The following is a 20,977-nucleotide window of genomic DNA, read 5'->3' as shown; positions in this document are numbered from 1 at the left end:
AGGTTTACCTCCCAGCAGGTGGAGAACTAGGTACAACTATTGCAGGAGTTCTGTACCCAGTTTCTTAATATATGACATGGGCTGTTTTCGTAAACAGTCTTCATCCTGTTAATAAACAGAACCAGTACTTAATTTGAATTTGTCCAAAAAGTGGGCGCTTCGCATCCTAATTAAATATTTAAGTATTCGGGTTCTAGAACTGACATCGGAATTTTTTCGACTTTGTTTCCATCCAAGTCTATTTTGCTTATACAAAATTTGATTTGGTACTTAATAAAATGGAAACTTGGCGTGATTGAATCATTATTTCTATCGATTTTCTATAAAGATCAGATATAAAAGCCACGAATTAAGTATAGTAAAATTATTACCTGTTTGTTCAATAAAGCTATTAGCGTTAATGCCCTTGTTTGTTCGTAAAATAATACACAGAGAATCGGTAGGTACCTACCGCGTAATGTTCGAGTATTTAAGCATAGTACTAAGTACTAATGCACTCACAGAAATTCTCTAGTTGCATGGAGTTTTAACAAACTATTTTTCGTACGTAGTAGTTACATAAATTAATAATAAGAGAAAAAGTTTTTCTCCTAAAGGTTCTGTGCGACAGTTAAGGGTCAATTTGTTTTAAGTGAGCACTAAATGCGAATTCGCGCGAATCGTGATTATAGCGACAATCGACGGCCATTCCCGCAGTAATTTGCGTGCGATGACGCGAGAAATTAGCCAAAGCAGGTCTGGGTTTTGCTTATATTCACACTTCACTAGCTATCTTTAACTAATTTCTTATTCACTTACATTCACGCACTCCTTCTTATCGTGTGGGTTGTGAATTGGAATACCAACCTCATCAACCCTGGTGTCAGGGTTATTACTGTGCCGCCAAAGGCCCCTGACATGGCTCATGTAACGACTACATACTTAAGTATGTACTACATACTGATTTAAATCAGTAAGTAGTAATCGGGACCAACGGCTTAACGCGCCTTCCAAAGCACGGATCATCTTACTTTCGGACAATCAGGTGATCAGCCTGTAATGTTCTAACCAAACTAGGGATCACAAAGTGATTTTTTGTGATATGTCCCCACCGGGATTCGAACCAGGGCCCTGCGGATCGTGAGCCCAATGGTCAACCACTGGACCACGGAGAGCGTCACGCACTTTATAAATAATAAACTATTTTTAACGTAATATGTACGTACTTTTACTGTACGTGGTGTAAGTGACATCGTAACGAATACTGAGGGGGATGATTCAGCTTTTCTATCGCAGGCGAAAAATTCCACTTGATATTAACTCAGAATCAGTTGAATCATTCCCCTCAGAATTCGTTACGATGTCACAAACACCTGTATCTATAAGAGAGAAAATAAGTCTCAAAAAGTATATAACTATACTTACTATGCAACAGAGATACAACACATACAAAACATATTACTTGGAACACGCCACACCTGTGACAGTGATATGACGCTTTTTTACTTTGTCGCAGTGATTTTTACGTGGCTGAAGAAATATGATGGGTACATTAGGTAAATGTACCAGTATACCGAGGCTAATGGTTTATATGGCATATAGGACATAATTTGGATTACACTTCAGTCGAGAGGTCTTTTGGTGAATAGGTGTAGTTATATATGTAAGTCATCATCATCATCAGCCCATTAGTAACGTCCCCACTGCTGGGGCACGGGCCTTCCCTATGGATGGATAGGGAGATCGGGCCTTAAACCATAACGCGGGCCCGGTGCGGATTGATGGTTATTAACGACTGCTAATGCAGCCGGGACCAACGGCTTAACGTGCCTTCCGAAGCACGGAGGAGCTCGAGATGAAAACTTTTTTTTTGTGGTCACCCATCCTATGACCGGCCTTTGCGAAAGTTGCTTAATTTCAACAATCGCAGAACCAGCGCGTTTACCGCTGCGCCACCGAGCTCCTTAATAGCGATATGTAAGTACTTAAGTATTTTCTCTGAGTATAAACATATATTTCATCTCATTTTTAATTCCGTACGAATGTTAAGTACATTCCTAAGATTATAACTTTACTTATTCAGTTAAAATGGGTATGATATCAATATTCTTATAGTGAAAACCACTTAAGCGCCGTTTTGATGTCACATTCAGATGTGATTTTCTTCAACCATACATCGATTTCATTCAAAATTTCATTCCGGGTGAAAATTGAGACTACAAATATATACCTACCTCGATTGAAACTAGCGTGTCTATTCTGAAGGTTTGTTTACAAAAATCACGTCCAAATTGCACACAAATTTACAAGACATTTACAGGAGAAACGTGTTCTAAGGTGGGCAAACACGGCCGAATGTGATTTGTCTAAAAGACGCTTAAAAAGGGACCTGGTTTTCAGTATAAGACGACGATATACAATAATGTTTCAAGACAGTGAAAACTGAAACATAAGCCGATGTAGGAGCCTTGAGTGCTTCCCATTTATCTAGCTTAGCGAAGTAGTGAATGTCTGGGACAAAACATATATAAAAATAATGACGCTAAGGTCGTGTAACAGGGTCGCTTTTTTGACCCGACTTATTGGAGATTTACCCCATATATGGCGTTCGCTACTTGGCCGAAATAACAGCGTCGTGGCTACCTCTACAAGTTACAGAACACACGTGATCTTATGTACCTACCTACTTACTTACTATTATGTACCTAGGTCTGGTAAGTAGATACTTTACAATACCCCAACCGAGTAAGAACACTATCCAACTTGGCACAGCCGGAGCCGTCACGTAGGCCATCTGTCTTCCCGTTCACGATACAATACTTGGTTCGCCACTTACACGCGATGAAAGCTGTTCACTGTACGAACGTGACGTCGGCTACTGACGATGTTTACCAACTTATTGGAAAGCTTATTGGAAATTCGGAAGAAATCTTCCTAAGACCGCGTTCAGGGACACGCGGGGCGTCGCGCGGCGCGGTGCGCGGGGCGTCCAGCTTTCTTCGTTCATGGAGATTTCTCCGTTCACGCGATCACGCGATCATGCGGGCGACGCCTTAAGTTTGTATATGTAGTTTATCGTCCTAAGCGTCAGCTCAGCGGTGAAGGAAAATATCGTGAGGAAACCCACATTCCCGAGGAACGCATTTTTGGACGTACGTGACCTAACCTGTACTGGGCTGGTTTTCCCTTCACGGGTTGGAAGGTCAAACAGGCAGTCGCTTCTGTAAAAAACCGGACCTGTCAAATCTTCAAGTTAAGTAAGCGGACCCGGTGAAAAACGGGATACTTAATTCTAGGGAGATAATGAAGTAGTATATCGTCCACACTAGCAATAATAATACGCGTTGCAATCGGAAAAATGTAACAGAGTATAATAGAGTCGGGTAGGATAGGGTAGTAAGCTGTTATTAACGCTAGGTATATCTGTGATACAAGCAAGCCTAAAGATAAAAAGACTTGAAAAGCCTTCCAAAAACCCGACCACGACAGAACTTGAGACTTTGATATTGTAATTGTTTGATATTGTAATCATCCTTTATTTTGGAAGAATAATCTTTCAAACATTTATTGGAATAGGTACCGAATTAGGTATTCTGATCCGTAAGCTAAGACCGAATATTTACTCTTGCTATTTTCAGCAGAAAATATATCGCAAATTCTGTTCATATTTGAGCTTTCCGAGGTAAGCTCGTATGTGGGTTATATACTCAACTACTTGCTACATACTCAATTGAATTAGACGTATCCTTTTCGAATACAATTCTGATCACATCACTAATTTAAGAGCCTCACTCTTGTAGGTGTAGCATTCTCCATTCTTGTCTATCAAAGGCCAATTCTTAGGTATACTTAATTACTTCTGATAATACTTACTAAAGTTCGAATTAAAAAGAAACTGTTATGTTAGTGTTATGGTACTTAATTACTTAAGTAAATAAAATACTTATCTATCTTACTACAAATATTTTAGTATAAATTATCATAATCTTGTGAAAGTACTTAAAAAATATTTGTTAAAAATATATTCAATATATTTTTTTATTTGTCATAATGCGACAAGAACTTTTATAAATATTATAAATTCAATTTGTAAAGTTCGTGAGGGTTCATTTATTCGTAAATATTCCAACTTTGCGGTTTGAATACATTAATGAACTACGGTTCCACAGCTGAAATTAGGTGGATTAACAATTTTCAATGAACCTCGTTTCTCTGAAAAAGGCTTTAAATAAATGATTGTAAGTACCTATTTAAAAAGCTTTTTAAACCGGGGGGCGTAGAGTGGTCTAACCTAATCTGTAATGGGATGGTTTCTTCGCGGGTTGGTAAGTCAGACAGGCAGTCGCTTTTGTAAAAAACCGGACCTGTCAAATCTTCAGGTTAGGTAAGCGGACCCTATTAACACGGTATAATGCTAGGGAGATGGATGGTGGGGTAGGGTGGTCACCATAGGTCCTCTCCAGCAGGTTTCATCATTGTAATCGTTTGGAACGATTTTCATATTTGTTCCTTGACTATGTCCACGTCCTGAATAGTAATAATTATTAAAATATCCGTGTGTAATCCGTGATAGCCCTGTTCGGAGTGCCTTCCGAAGCACGTATCATCTTACTTTCGGACAATCAGGTGATCAGCCTGTAATGTCCTAACCAAACTAGGGATCACAAAGTGACTTTTGTGATATTTCCCCACCGGGATTCGAATCCGGGACTCCGGATCGTGAGTCCAACGCTCAACCACTGGACCACAGAGGCCGTTATGTCGTCTAGTGAGGACGATGCTTTACTGGCGTGAGTTGTGTCAGTCTGTCGGTAAAGCACATGTTTGGTCACTGGGCCATCTATTAGTCACGAGTCACAGAAGTTTGCATACCATTCAGACAGAATCCAGGCCAGAATAAACTTAGACAAAACCCCGGAACGTTTGCATATTCAGAGCGGCGGACAAAGCGACTGTGCAAAATCCACCCTAATTCACTGGATTCTCGAAAAGCTTCGTTGAATTTCAATACTTTACATTGAGGTCATTGATACTTTGCCCTTTAACTCAAGAGATTTGAAGATATAAGGTGCTTAAAGTGTTGACTAAGTAATTCGTAGTCACGTTCCATTTGTTGGCTGAAAAAAAAATGCTTTTGCATGAAATAATTAGTTTGAGTTTATAAGAATAAAATAGAAATAGTTTATTTTAAAAGGGCGCCACACACAAAATAAAAAGACAATAACATCATATCAAATGTCCACTAAACAAATACAAAAAAGCAAGACGGATGTTTGTCGAAATGATCATAAGGTGGTGGTGGACGTCCTGAGAATAAAGGGCCAAAAAAGGGATGAAGGGATAAAAGGGATGATGATGCTGATGGTTTTAAAAACAAAATCATGTCATTAATCGAAGTCGATTTGACAACTAGAAATCGCTAGAAATGTCTTTGTGGTCGTTACTAAGTAAGTAAATTTATAGAGAATAAACAACATAAATAATCTTCTTCTATCGTGTGGGTTGTGAGGTGGATGACCAACCTCATCTACCCTGGGTTATTATTGAACCGCCAACGGCCTATGACGTGACTCAAGTACCGACTACGTAAGTAGTAACCGGGACCAACGGCTTAACATGCCTTCCAAAACACGGATCCTCCTGCTTCTAGACAATCAGGTGAACAGCCTGGAATGTCCTAACCAAACTAGGGATCACAAAGTGATTTGTCCCCACCGGGATTCGTACCCGATTAGAATTGTAGCACTCGCAGCGAGCACGCTTCGGTGTTACGCCTCGTAACACCGGTCAGTACCCACCTTAATGCTAAAACCATCCTGGCTTGACAAGAGCAGCGAGTTCAAGTCGAGAGATTATTTAAATTTTCTCGTTGTGGGATTCATGTAATTTTATTACCATCAATTTGAGATATTCCGCAGTGACATGCCCGGGTGATGTGACCTTTCAGCTGTGTCACAATATAGAGCCGGTGGAGGACGGTCGCAGTTAATATTTAATGTCTCTGCCCTGCCGCCTGGTTTTTATGTCGTGCTCTTATGTATAAAATAAAATCACATATTATTACTGTACATGTCGTAAAATAGACGGACTATTAAACTGTCATAACAGGCTGAGACAATGTCCGTAAATCTCTAAGGGTGCGCATAGGCAATGAATATATCTTCAATAGAATCTGCGACCCTAACGCCGCAGCCGCAGGACTTCTTTCGTCGCTCAGTTAAATTCAATCAATTCAATGTTTAAAGGATATAATAATAGAATCTGGGACACTAACGCCGCAGCCGCAGGACTTCTTTCGCCGCTCAGTTAAATTCAATTGAATTCAGTCAATTCAAGATATACATTTCAATTTATTTGCATTTCAAATGGTACTTATTAACTTTATGGCCGATTAGCGTAAATTCGTAAAATAAGGTCTTCCAAAGGACAATGCTCAAAATGTGTGAACGAAATACCGCAGAAAACCCAATTTTTTTTTTTGCGGACCCTATAACGTTACCAATGTCAATCGATGAATTAAGTAAGTAGCTATAATGAGTCATTCAATCATTGAAAGCAACACTGTCATTTTTTTGACGTTACTTATTGCAGATTTGTCGCAGATGGCATTAACTACTTGGCCGGAAAAAGCAACACTGACACTATAGGGTAATCAGGTAGCGAATAGAGCGATTCACCATGGGATTTAGAAGTTACGTAATAAAATTAAAAAAATATATTCGAAAGGTGTGAACGCTATACCACGGCATTCCTTTAAATTTAAGTACATCTCGCACTATCCGCTATCTGACTACTTGTTATATAAGTAAACCGACCTCTTCAATTCCACTTGATATTTATTTTCGCCCACAACTTCGTTTGAGTGGTAGGCTTAGGAGAAATATTTGCTGAGTAGATGTTGACTCGAAGCGTAAGCCTTACGAGTACGACAGGCTTTTATTTGTTCAGTACATGAATGTAAAATGTAACGGATTCATTAATTGTTTCGGCTATTTTACATAATTTACTGTCTTTTCACTACGACGAATAATAGCGACTACAAATAGTATGAATAAGCCTTATAAAAATTACGTTAAGGTACATTGGTTTACATAGTCTTTTATAATATTAAAATAATTGTGATTAATATTGCCCTTATTAATATTTTTTTAAACGTATATCCTGTTTTATAAGTGCGATATGTACTTACAATAAGATTCTCATTATCATACCTTGGAGACTTAACACCTGGTAATTGTAACCTACTGTAGATTGATAAGTTTTATTTTAAGAACCTCGTAGCACTGCTACGCCGTAACGGCGCGTAGGCATTGCGTGTTCGGTAAAAGCGGGGGTCCTATGATAACAATAAACGTGTTTCTTCAGTAACCTTGGATCAAGGAGGGTTTTACTAACTTTCCCTAGATCGAATTATTACTTAGCTATATATTCTTATGTAGAATCGACAAGAACTGTTGCCATAGTTCTTGTAATGATGTATAACGTCACCGACATAGCTCGGAGACTTGCAAAGCTGAAGTGGCAGTGGGCAGGACACATAGCGAGGAGAACCGATGGCTGCTGGGGTGGAAGGGTTCTGGAATGGCGACCACGTGTCGGACGACGCTCAGTGGGTAGGCCCGCTACAAGGTGGACCGACGATCTGGTGAAGGTCGCGAAAAGCCGCTGGATGCGGGCAGCGCAGGACCGATCGTCGTGGAGATCCTTGGGGGAGGCCTATGCCCAGCAGTGGGCGTCGTACGGCTGATGATGATGATGTATAAAGTGATGTATGTGATATTGGAAGGAGGCCAAGAGAGAAAGGCGAAGACATCTGGTCGGGGTCCTTTTTAACCCCCGACGCAAAAATTACGGGGTGTTATAAGTTTGACGTGTTTCTTCAGTAACCTTGGATCAAGAGGGGTTTACTAACTTTCCCTAGATAGAATTACTACTTAGCATAATATTATATTCTTATGTAGAATCGACAAGAACTCGTGACCATAGTTCTTTATAATTTGAAAGAGGACAAGAGAGAAAGGCGGAGATCCCCGGTCGGGGTCCTTATTAACCGCCGACGCAAAAACGACGGGGTGTAATAAGATTGACATGTCTGTGTAAATGTGTATGTGTCTGTCTGTGGCATCGTAGCTCCCAAACGGATGATCCGATTTTAATGCGGCTTTTTTTGTTTGAAAGGTATATCAGTCGAGAGTGTTCTTAGCTATGTTTGGTGGAAATAGGTTTAGGTCTTCAAGGTCTTCAGGTCGTTGGTTAAGTGTGATAGGAATGTTACACGCTCAGTTTGCTTGCAAGCATATGTGGGATAAGTCATTTGTTGCTTTTTATAGGGTTTAGAAATTTTAACCTTTTGTCATAATAATTGAGTACTTTTTTTTGGTCGGGGGTTTTTAAAATTGTTATTTTTTTTTTATTTCAAATGAATCTCACTAGCCTTCATGGACACTTTTGTACAGTGGTAATTGAGAGGAGTTGTTTGAATAAATTTTGTATATTTTTCCTTTATTATTATTTTTTTATTGTGCTGTGTTTTTTATATTATTATTATTTGTAAAATTGTTATTTTGGCTGTATGATTTGTTTTGTAATGTAAAAAAATAAAAGTTTTGTTTTTGGTGTAAGTAAATCATTATTTTTCGTGATGTTAGGACATAAAATTTATTTTTAGTGATGTCGGAGGGAAATCATAAAAACCTCACTTTTTACATCATATATTTCTTGGGAAACAGAAAAATATCTACTGATTCGGAATAGGTAAGGGGAAATACTTGTCCTTCGGGAAATACGTACATCGGTCACATGTCGACGAATCATGGCGGGGTCACAGAACCGCACATAATTTATACCGCACGTGTGTGACCCTGTTGCTATTAATAATAAAGTATTGCTTTTTTTTTTGACGTGACTTATTGTAGATTTGCCGCAGATGGCATTAACTACTTGGCCGGACAAATGGGGAGCGCTGAAGGCTCTCACCCGGTACAACGTTTAAGACAACAGGCCTGAGGGTGCCCAGTTGGGCGCGAACCTCGGCTCAGGGCGTCGTCTGAGAAACGAGCTAGTAAAAAGAGCTAGTAATAACACTTATAACGTACATAACATGACATAATATACAACCATTCTAATCATGCTGCGTTAAATAGGGTAGATGTAGTGTTATTTTCAAGATACTGAATGCTGTTGAGGTAACCATGTAAAAGATAGATAAAAATTGATAGATAAAATACTTTATTGAGCACAATGGACACAAGAAGATAATATATGAAATTTTGTACTAATAAAATGATAGTAGCTAAGTAGTTTCCTATGAATTCGAATGTAGAACGCTTCATTCTCCATAAAATTAGATTATAGTTTTTTATTTTTTGATCTGGTGGTCCGCGTTCGATTCCCGATGGGGACATTGTCAAAATCACTTTGTGAGACTGTCCATTGTTTGGTAAGGACATTTCAGGCTTGAATCATCTGATTGTCCGAAAAAGTAAGATGATTCCATGCTTCGGAGGCCACGTTAAGCCGTTGGTCCCGGCTATTAGCCGTAAAAACACCTCCACCAACCCGGACGCATTGACGGATTGGACTCATTGGAGCAGCGCTGTGGAGTACGCTCCATACCCCCTCCGGTTGATTGCGGGGAGGCCTGTGCCCAGCAGTGGGACGTATATAGGCTGTTTATGTTATGTTTTATGTAATCTTTACGAGGTATAATTTGGCGATTTTTATTCTAGTAGAATATGTCAATCCGATCGGATGTAGAATGCTTCTTAGATGTAGAAATCTCAAGAATTCGATGTGACTTGAGTAAGAAACGTCTCGAAGTCTATCTTCGTATTCCTAGACACGTATTTTCTTCGTACAGGTAAGAGCTACGTAAAAATCGTTCTGAATTTAAACCGAAGTGGAAATGTCCCCGGGGAGTATTTGTTCGGAGTACTCCGGAGGCTAGCGGAGGTACCGGAGTGCCTTCCAATGTCCCGCTAGTTTTATTGTCTTAAAAAAACTATGATAAAGTGAAGTCCACGAAATGAATGAATAACGCAAGCAAGAGCAGTCTCTTAGTTTTTATTTATTGAGAAGCTTCAGGAAGAATTATTTTTTAATACATTTACATTTTAATTCTACTGCTTTGTTTAAAACATAATCTCTTTTCAATCTTTATTTCTTAGATTAGCACATGTTTAGCTCATCATCCTCCTGCCCTTGTCCCACTCTAAGGTAATAAAGTAATCTAAGCTAAGACTGCCCTCCACATCATGCTCATGTCCCTGTTTTTATATAAGAACTGTCACATTGACATGATCTTGAGGGCAATCTCGAAGCTGAGATTAGTTTATTAATATTATCGCCCTATGTGGGGTCGGCACAACATCTATTCGTCTTCCATCCATCTCTGTCAGTCGTCATCTCAGTACCCACTCCTTTCTCACACATATCCGTACTATTATATTGTTATTTATTTAATATTTACATATCATAAGTATTTTCCTGTGTGCACTTTAGTTGTTATGTGTTTTTAGATTGTGGTCTATTGACAACTAGATTTTACTACCTAAGTGCTTAAACCAATGATGGATTAAACGTTTTATTATATAGCTATGTTTATTGCAGTTATAAAGACGGGGCCGTCTTCGCTCGGGTGCAATGCTGAGGAAAAAATGAAATTATTTACGACATCACATTAAAAACCTCAAAAATAACAATATTTCTCCACTATTTAATGGATGTTATTATACATATTAACCTTCCTCTTGAATCACTCTATATATTAAAAAAAAACAGCATTAATATCCGTTGCGTAGTTTTAAAGATTTAAGCGTACATAGGGATATAGGGACAGAAAAAGCGACTTTGTTTTATACTATGTGTGATGGCGCGAGAACATAGGCGATGGGAACGAAATATGCACAAAACGAGCATTTTATGCTTGTGTTATAACGCGATGAACGGCGGGTAAAAGTAAATGATGTGGCGGTCCAGCCAGAAATGTCTTGGTGCGATCGAGTTCACAGGCAGCATGGGGTGAGGGTAAAATATACAGGGTGTTAGCGACATCGTAACAAAAAAACAAATGGTACTTCTTATTAATATATTACAAAAAACCGCTCTCTTTTGCGTTTATATTCGGTATCTCAAATTATAAATCAAAGTTATATTTACTTACAATAGCTGCAAAATTCACTGTGTTTAAATATTTAAGAATTTATTATACTATAACTTTTGAAATAAGTTTCAGGTTTATTAGAAAATAGTCTCTCGGGAATACTTGGGACAATTTCAATGGCTTTTGTTGAATGCAAAATGAATAAATTAAAGAACTAAAATTCAAAAAATAACTAAACTATTTATTTGTATTAATACTAGGTAAGTATAATCCCTTGTTTCTGTTAAGAAGGTATAGGTAAATAAAAAAATCAAAAAGAATGAATTCGTTAAGCATAAAATTATCTTTCCGGAAATAATATTTTTCATTAAGTACGTACTTAGATGAAAAAGGACGTTTCAAATATGCATCATACAAAATGGTGGTTTTAATTATTTATTATGAGCGTATTCAGCATGCAACACGATAGTCGATGAATTTTATTAATGAAAATGATACTCCAATTTCGAATGATAAATATTAAATGATAAAGCAATACCTAATTAACTATATTAATAATAGTTGATATTGAGTTGTTTTTTACTTACGCCTAGATTGTACGTAAGTTTCTACGCGGCGGCAGAGTTATTTTAAATACTTACTTAAATATTTTTTTTATCAGTTTTTATATCGACGGTAAAAAGCAATCCTGCTGTAAACCACACCCTGGCCAAAATTTTTTTATTTTTGATTCGGAATCAGAAAAAAATTCTGCGTCGAATGGTCCTATTCCCATGGCTCTACGACCTCTAGAAATTTCTGTACAGCGTTGGGATTTTGCTTATTTTTCCAAAAAGACAACTGAATATTTGCTGTAAATAGCATTAAAAACAGCATTTTTCTGTGATATGTCTTTTACACCAATTTTGCTTTTGCAAATAATTTGATCTTTGTAGTTACAGCACTATTTAATGGTGAACAGTGCGGGTTACTGCATAATTGCATAACACATTTAAGTAACGTACTGTGTTTACTACATTTATTAGACAATAATCTGTTGATCGGCGTTGTTTACTACATTTTAAACAAGTATGATATTACAGACAATGACAACTTACGCCAATTTAAAAACATCGTTATTTACTGGTCATGCGCATTTACCACCATTATAATACGCGCTCGCGCGTATATGACCGCGGGTTACCGCGTCGCTCAGTTACTCCGCGACAGTCGGGAAGGAGTGACATATTTGCTGTAACTATCTTTCGCTACCAATATGGAGTCATTTTTTTATTATTTATTATTACTTATACGAGTGGGTCACGGGATTGTCCATTTGGAGTTGGTCTAATCCTTATATCTGCCACTAGCGAGGTCAAGCCCACCGGGTGGTTACCCGTTGGGGTAGGCCCGGTGAGCGCACGTCAGCTTGTGGCGATGGTCGTCAGTTTTATACTGTCGTCCGGTGTTGGAGGGCTGCTTCGTCATATTGCTCGGTCTGAAGAAGGTGGACGCTTTGGGGCGACGACTGTTAACTACCACTTGGAAACGTCACTCACCCTCGAAGGTGACCACAATACTAATTATTCAGCGAAGAGTAGTAGATGTGGACAGCCTCGTTCCAGTCGTTGGCAGTCCAATGGAGATGGTCAATACCGCCACTGAAATGGATTAGTAGTGAGGTCAAGCCTCTCACTATAATGGGCACCGGATCTATCTTGCTTCGGATGGCGTCCAGGATATCGTAGAGTAGCTGGATAGTCTGCTCCAGCATCTCCAGCTTATTCACTGTAGGAAGTAATGTCTCCCCTTGCCTTCTTTTCCTATGGAGGGGTGGCGACCGCCGTTGTTGATGCGGTTGGTGTTGGTTCGGAATCCTCAGCGGCAGACAGGGCAGGTTTTGCCTTCTTGCGTGACTGCTTCGACCTGTGCGGTTTATGTTCATCTGGACGGTTGCCGCTGCCAAGTGCGAATTCTGGGCTGTCAGTTCGCTGGGATGCTTCGCGACGGTAGCTGTTGCTGTGGGTTTCGAGGCTCTTGCACTCGTTGATGGCGTAGTGCCCTCCATTCGTGTTGCCAGCTCGCGCACTTTTACCGGGCAGGATGAGCTGTTAGCCGGGTGAAGTCCGCTGCAGTTGCAACAGGTAGCCGGTTCCTCACGGGGAGGCATGCAGTCTTTCGCCGCATGGCTCATACCGCATCGCACGCAGGCTATGGGACGATGACAGTTGTGGCTGCTGTGCCGGAATTATTGGCAGTGGTGGCACTGTGGCGCTTGGGTCTTCTCTATGCTTTAACTTTTATACCGGGCATACATATAGGAGTTCGGAGGTTTCGTAGATCTTTTGGAACCCCAGTGTTTGCCGGATCTCCACGAAGAAGATGCAGCTAGGCTTACCTGTGCGGGCCTGGATGGACCGGATATACTCCTGTTCGTAGCCTCGGTTCTTCAGCTCCTCCTCGAGTTTTGCGATGTCGGTATCCTCCGGTAATTCGCGGGTCGCCAGTTTCAGTGAATGTTCCATCGGGGTTGTGTACGTGAACCAAAAGAGTCCAGTGTCTTTCTCCAGGTTGGTGACGTAACGCTGGTAAAGCCTGAACTCCTCATCGGTTTTCGCCAGGAAGCGTACTCTTTTGCCGTACGGACGCGCGTTGCGAACATGGCCTAACTTATCCCTCACCTGTCGGAAGTGGTGCGTCCAATTGGGCGATTGGGATAATTCACCACTGTGGGCGGAACCTTCTTGCTCGCAAATGCGAGCGGTGGTTGCAAACTCACCGGAGCGAGAGCGGGCGCAGGCGTGGGCGTCATCCGCAGGGATAGACATGGAGGCGCATGTGGGGGTGAGCCAGGGGTAGTGTAAACCGCCGCGTATGAGCGCGGTGGTGTCGTCTCCATGTCCAAAGAGGGCATGGAGAAACCGGAGATCGATATAGGTTTTGGTGCGTTGACTACCGTTCTGGCGGTGTTGTTATCCTCTTATTCCCGACATGTTCTGCTCTAGGGAGTTGGGGTAGGGGCAGTGGAAAAGGGGATGGCCGAAGATCTCCGCCAGCGAAATATGGCGTGGGCGTCGTATTTGGTGTGCGGCGAGTTGCGGCTCGAAGCAGCGGCTGGCGCCATATGGATGCGCGAGCGAACAAATGTGCGCGTTCGTTCCTTTGTCACGCCTGCCATTGGGAGAGCCATGCTTCGACCTTAACGGCCTAGGCGTGGCAGGACTGTACCGGTACGAAGCTTAGCGGGCCGTCCCACAGAGCATTAGCTACCACTCCCTTCCCGGTGAGACTCGCTGTCTTAGGAGCGGTAACGGTGGTATCGTTTGTCACCGCGCAAGAGAGTACTTTAAAATACACCTCCTACTTTACGCCTCAGGTCGCAGAGTGGGTAGCTGCAGAAAAAGGTTGGCTTCCGAGTACCGTCAAAGCTTTAAGTACAGCGGCTAATCTGCCTAACTGGGCACCCTCAGGCCTGTTGTCTTATATTTTGTACCGGGTACGCGCCCTCAGCGCCCCCATTTGTCTAGCCAAGTAAATAATGCCATTTGCGGCAAATCTACAGAAGTATTTTCTTCAATAGATACCTAGGTAGGAGTAGTGTCTATAATTTTTTGATCTCACAATTTACCTGTTAAATAGTATAGCACGCTACAGGTAGTATTTCCCGTGCTTTAAGCGGGCGGAATACACTATTGTTGCTTAGATGTATGCAAGATGGTAATTTTTTATTTCATAATTTAGCTATTTATTAGTGGGTTTATGTTCTTTAACATTTTAAAATGACTTCATATAATTGTCATTCCATACTTACATCATTTTAATTTTATTATCATTTCACAACTTCTGTTAGTTAAAACAATTAAGTGCACCAGCTAACACAGACTTGTGACATTTACATCAAAATTGCTATATAGTAATAGTTATTATAAGTGATTTACAGCAATTTTGCGTATAAATAAAGTACTTGATTTTGAGTGGCCCATACATTTACCAGCTTCATTTACAGCAACTTTGTGTAACAGAAAAAAAAGTGCGATTGCTGTAACCCACACAAACATAGGCTTAAATTAACTTCTAGTAAATTTTAGGTATTTGACTTGATAGATAATCAAAAAATACATTTTGGTTCTAAAAATCACATTTATAGGCGTAATAGTTTAGGAGATATGATTTTTTTTCAAATTTTTCAAAAGTTTTTGGGCTCTGGTGAACATTTTGCATTTTGTGGGTTACAGCAGGATTGCTTTTTACCGTCGATATGTTCGAATTTTGAAATTGAACGCCGTTTCATTCGAATACTCATATTTGATCTCACCTGCTGATCTCGCCTGCGCGGCGCCTATAATTGTTTATTTTTCATGGTGATTGTTCATCAAAACATGCTAATTTTTAAAGAACATAGATAGATCCCTCAGTCAGTTATTTATTAATGATAAAACGTTTATAAAGTCAACTATACATAGATGCTAAGCAATTAGGTATAAGTACATTGTGAAATAAGCGCTACCTAAGTAATAAATGCTTCTTTTGTACTTTTTGTAAAAAAAAAACATACATGATGTATGTTCCTTTTGTACAATAAAGTATTTTATATTATACTATTATGCAGAATCCGCGGTAGCCCAGTTGGTAGAACGTTGTTTTCGAAGTCATGTTTGGATCATAAATGATTATCACGTGCTGAGCACGGTGAAGGAAAACATCGTGAGGAAACCCACATTCCCGAGAAATGCATTTTTGGAGGTAAGTGAGACCTAACCTGTATTGGGCTGGTTTTCCCTTCGCGGGTTGAAATGTCAGACAGGCAGTCGTTTCTGTAAAAAACCGGACCTGTCAAATCTTCAGGTTAAGCTGGTTCTTGTAAAAAACTGGGATAATGCTGGGGGGTTGATTATATTATGCAGAATACGAGAAATAATTTCCGAACAAACATATTTATTTTGTTTTATACACTTGAAAGACAGCATAATAACATAAATATTATTCAATGTCACCTCCGAAAAGTGTTTACTAGACAACAGCGGAATATACGAGACAGAGTTACGATAAGTATATAAACAAACCTCTTCATCTTCAACATTTGAGGGTTCTCATGTTACCCCATTTAGTGCCTTCATAAATCAACCTTTCTAGCTTGAAATTCATCTTCTTTTGTTCTTGTTTTCTTGTAGGTAGTCTTAATGTTTTGAAAGTGGAAAATAAGTTCGCAAAGTTCGCATAAATAAATACTTATTAATAATTATATAATTTATGATGATTTAAAAAACGTCGACCAACATTGACGTTGAGGGGGTACGGAGCATACTCCACCAACCCGCATTGGAGCAGCGTGGTGGAGTATGCTCCATACCCCCTCCGGTTGATTGAGGGGAGGCCTGTGCAGTGGGACGTATACAGGCTATTTGTGTTATGTTATATAAAAAACGTTGAAGCCTTATGTCAAGCGCTTCATTACGAGAAGCGGGAGTTTGTATGAAATAAAATTATTAAAACATTTTCTTCCATGTACAACAGTGTTACACAGACCAGAATCAGTTTTTTTCTTAGTATGAAATGAAGCCGCATTGTCCTCGCATAGTGAAACTGCCTACTACTAGCCCATGTAAGACATGGACAATTTTTGTGTAGTTACGTAAAGGGTTGTAGAGAGTCGCGAACGTTGCTAAAACCTGTAATCGTACACGCCGCACCGCCTCTGCATTGAGGTTAAGGGCCTGCTCCGACATGGCTGGGTGGGTTGGACAATTGGGTCGTGTAATAGGTTCAAAATAAAATATAATATTCTGATTACTAAATAAATACAGATGTAAAACTAACGAAAACGATTTTCTTTTTCTATTTAACTTATTTATGAATTTTAATCAAGAAAAACGTAATAATAAGTACGACGTTTTGTCACATTTTTCTATGATTTCACAGTGTGCTTTTTCATACAAATTCCATATTCATTTCGTGTTTTGACGTTTAGTAAAAAGTAACTGATTTGACTAGTTGGGAACTAGCGTATTTTGCATCGAAAGATAGTATCTACAAAGCGAATCGTCAACGCACACGTTGGCGGTCAAAAGACCGCTCCACCTCATCGCGCCGTCTGCGCAGGCCGTAAAGGTTCGTAAAGTAGGTAGCTGGAATGATGACGCTTCTTAAAAGCCACCATTAATCTCGTCAAGGCCTGAGGCTTTTATCTGCTAATTATCTTGACAACGTCGTCCTCCGGTTATCTTGCGAAAGTAAATAGTGGGTCATCCAACAACCGCCATGATAAGCTTCATATTTAAGCGTTAGGCACTTGTTTTAATTTTTTATGAATTTATTTTTTGCGTAAATGTTACGTTTTTGTTGACAAATCAGTGAGACTAATCTGCAACAATAAGTCACGGCTTCCCGACATGTGATGAGATGACATATCGACCTGTGGACTAAGATCACCACAGAACGGTCTCCGGAATAGAGACAGACGCTGGCGAGGCAGACCGAGGCGGAGATGGCGCGACGACTTGGACGCTTTCCTGAAAGGCTGGCCGAAGGAAGCACTGGAGAGAGAGTCCTGGAAGAAATGGAGGGAGGCCTTTGCCCAGCAGTGAGATACTTTAGGCTAGATAAGATAAGTCACGGCTTACAACTAAAAATAACTGTAGGGTTTTGTTATAATTAAATTGCGCACGCGATGAGTGTTCCGACGTTCCGAAATTAAAGAAGACTATGAATTTACTTACAATACAATATACAATACTTTATTGCACAGAAGAAACATACAACAAAGGAATATCTATGTATTTTTAAAATATAATTTGATAACAATAACAACCTACCAATTACTTTTAAAATTTACACTTACATTTTAAAAATTATGAATTTAAGTACAAAACAATACAATATACAATACTTTATTGCACAGAAGAAACATACAACAAAGGACTACCCAAGTCTTTTAAAAAAAATATTTGGTAACAATAGGTATATACTTACGGTGTAAGTTTAAACTTACACGTATAAGTATATACTTAAAAAAAGTAGTTAACAATTACTTTTAAAACTTACACTTACATTTTATTTTTGCCGCGAGGTCCCCATCACGGCGCCGTAGGGAGGTTAATACCTTACGTAGCCTGCTTCCGACTAACTCGTACCCAACTATAATGCAATTTGTGCCTCCTACAACGTAATAAAGAGAAGAAAAGTATTTTTTATTTCCCGGGAGCCAAAACAATCGGATTTCGATACCTTTACCCTGAATAGAAGTAGGCTTAGGCATTATCACAACAAAACAACAACACAGCATCACTCCTGTTATCCCGAAGGGGTAGGCAGGTGTGCATAGAATTACAGCAGCCATTTACGGGCGAGCCTATTAGATTATATTTTAATAATAATTAGTGATGAAGAAGACTAACCTATGAAAATAAACTACATTTTGAAGAAGTTTTATGTAGTTAGGTAGGATTAATTATTAATTAGGCTGTTTATAACAAATATGAACGTAGGTAATGTAACGCGACCTCAAATACTTAAAAAAGAAAAAAATACTTAGCTTGTTTTAAGGAAGGTTATTTTAACATCTGCGTCCATCTGGATTATCCTTCAACTTTGAACTTAATCTCGAATATAATAAGTAGTACAGCAACTGCTACACTGACCTTGTATATAAAATCTTGTACATAAACTATGAGTATTTCTACAACAATGCCCGTCCCGCGATCCATTAATAATTTAAAATGAGGAACTAGCTCTCAAGTTATGAAACAACTTATTATGAGCGGTAAAGGGAAACTTTCATGATAAATGCAGGGTGTGAAAGAATGACATCGGATACTAAGGGGGATAATTTGGACCATGATTTTGAGTTAATCTTAAGTGGATTTTCAAATCTATACTTTTTCGATGTAAAAGTCCACTTGATATTAACTGAGCTGAATTATCCTTCAAAGATTTCGTTGCGATGTCTCTAACAGCCTATATAATTCAGTAGGTATATACGTATAGTGAATCGTGGACACTAATAGGTATAGCTGTAGCTACACAAATAATAGATAGGAATGATGCATTATTACATTCAGAAATCAGAATCATTTATTCAAAGTATCATGGATAAACTTGTTGAAGGTCAATGTAAGTAACATTCTTGAATTTACGTCATTTCGATTTTGCGTCAATTTACGTCGTTTCGCCAATTCTTAACATGCATACTTAACTCTCAAAAATAACAGTACTTAGTCTTTACTTGCATACCATGATGGTGTACAAGTTGGTAAGTTACATTATGAGTTTCACATCACAGACCCTTTTTATGTTCCTCTTTTTTCTTTCGTCCGTTTTTTGTCGAAGGTCTCATCCGCCTGAAACTACTGCAGTTTCTGGACATGTGTAGCCGAGAAAGAGTTGCTGTAAGGAATCTAACAACACTAATATACCTAACAACTGATGATTTATTCTTGTCCCCAGGATAAACACTACCTGTGCATCATGGCCTCTGACTCCCCAGACCAGAACCTCACGCAATACTTCAGTTTATGCAACGACTTCATACACGCCGCCAGACTCAGAGACGGAAATGTGCTTATACATTGGTAAGCAACTATTTTTTATATTTAGTAAGTAAACTTTTCAACGGGTCAATGGCCCCGATTCCTACAGACACCTTAGGAGGTATCAGATAATTTTGTTTTAAGATATAACCGTCATTCTCTTATCCGCAGTAAGGGAAAGGGACGGGTAATCGACAGGCATAACATTTATGGAACACACGTGTTTAGGTGTACAAGTTTTTAAGTTACATATGAATGTGTAGTTTAGTAAGCATAAGTTTTGTATCTGAACTTCATTACTGTGTTGTGGTTACCTAAAAAAATATGTAAATGACACCTCAGTGGTGCGGTTTCGTGGTGTCTTTGACAATACATGATTAAATTAAAGCAATGAATTTTGAGGGTAGTCTCGAAACAATGAATTTCAGACTAGTCTATAACATATTTATTTGCAGCCGTTGTAAGTTCAACAACATCAGAACACTCTCAGCCGCGTGTCACAGTAGCCTTGCATATTTTACGTCAGTTCGCAAACTACGGGTACCAACAAGTCGTTACTAGTCGTTAGTCGACTTAAATTACGTCGTACATTACTAACAGGGCCTGGGAGCGCGGCCGGGATATCGCCTCTGATTACGTCGATGAGACGTGATAACAAGCTGAAAATTACGGAATAAAGCTTGGCGTACACAAAGGCGATATGAGCCGAAAATATTTTGTAATGTTCGAGTTTGTATGCACGCGTTTTCACAAAAATGAAGGACTTCCCAGGACACGTCCCTTAATAAAAATATAAGGTAAACGCTCCTATTACCGCCAGGTTAAGCTATGCTCTGATTACCTCTCTATATGACACTTTCTAACGCTGCCTTGGTTTAGCTTTCCAATTTCATGGATTTCAGACATAAGCACCATTTATCTTTGACTCTTGTCATTACACACAGACACAACACATCTTCCAAACATTATTATTCCGATTAGAATAAAGGGAAGCAATTCAAATTCGAAAATATCTTTATTCAATAGGTAACATAGTTACACTTTGAATCGTCACTTTTTACATAACGTAAGTACATCTCATCCGCCGGGGAAAAGAAGCTGCAAGAAAAACCTCGGCCCCTAGACGTTCTTTTAAAAAAAGACGTTCTTTCAATATAGGTAGCAACATAATTATATACAAATCTAATCCAAATATTAACCAACATTTACTTGTATACAGTGTCAGTGACATTGTAACGAAAACTTTGAACGATGAATCAGATCATTATTCTGAGGAGTTATCAAGTGGAATATTCCGTCGCAAAAGTATGGAACTAAAAATAATTTAAAAGAACTCAAAAAATAGAATTTTGCGACGGAAAATTCCACATGTTGTTAACCCAGATTTATGTTT

The 20,977-nt window shown here is 39.3% G+C and overlaps 1 protein-coding gene across 4 annotated transcripts in view; it reads left to right on the top strand.

The window, feature by feature from the left end:
- LOC126372508 (dual specificity protein phosphatase 22-like) overlaps positions 1-20,977 on the top strand; it is a 68,268-nt gene that overhangs the window by 22,981 nt on the left and 24,310 nt on the right. For all 4 annotated transcript variants that reach the window (XR_007567168.1, XR_007567167.1, XM_050018307.1 and 1 more), the window contains exon 3: positions 19,502-19,626. Coding sequence is in view for 2 of the 4 variants with exons in the window: in XM_050018307.1 (XP_049874264.1) it covers positions 19,502-19,626 (125 nt within the window). In the remaining 2 variants the exon portion in view is untranslated. The remainder of the gene's footprint in view (positions 1-19,501; positions 19,627-20,977) is intronic.

Source organism: Pectinophora gossypiella, chromosome 14, assembly GCF_024362695.1.
Source record: "Pectinophora gossypiella chromosome 14, ilPecGoss1.1, whole genome shotgun sequence".
Classification (NCBI taxonomy): domain Eukaryota; kingdom Metazoa; phylum Arthropoda; class Insecta; order Lepidoptera; family Gelechiidae; genus Pectinophora; species Pectinophora gossypiella.
Note: the sequence above shows the minus strand (reverse complement) of the source record. Positions and strands in the feature narration are given on the sequence as shown.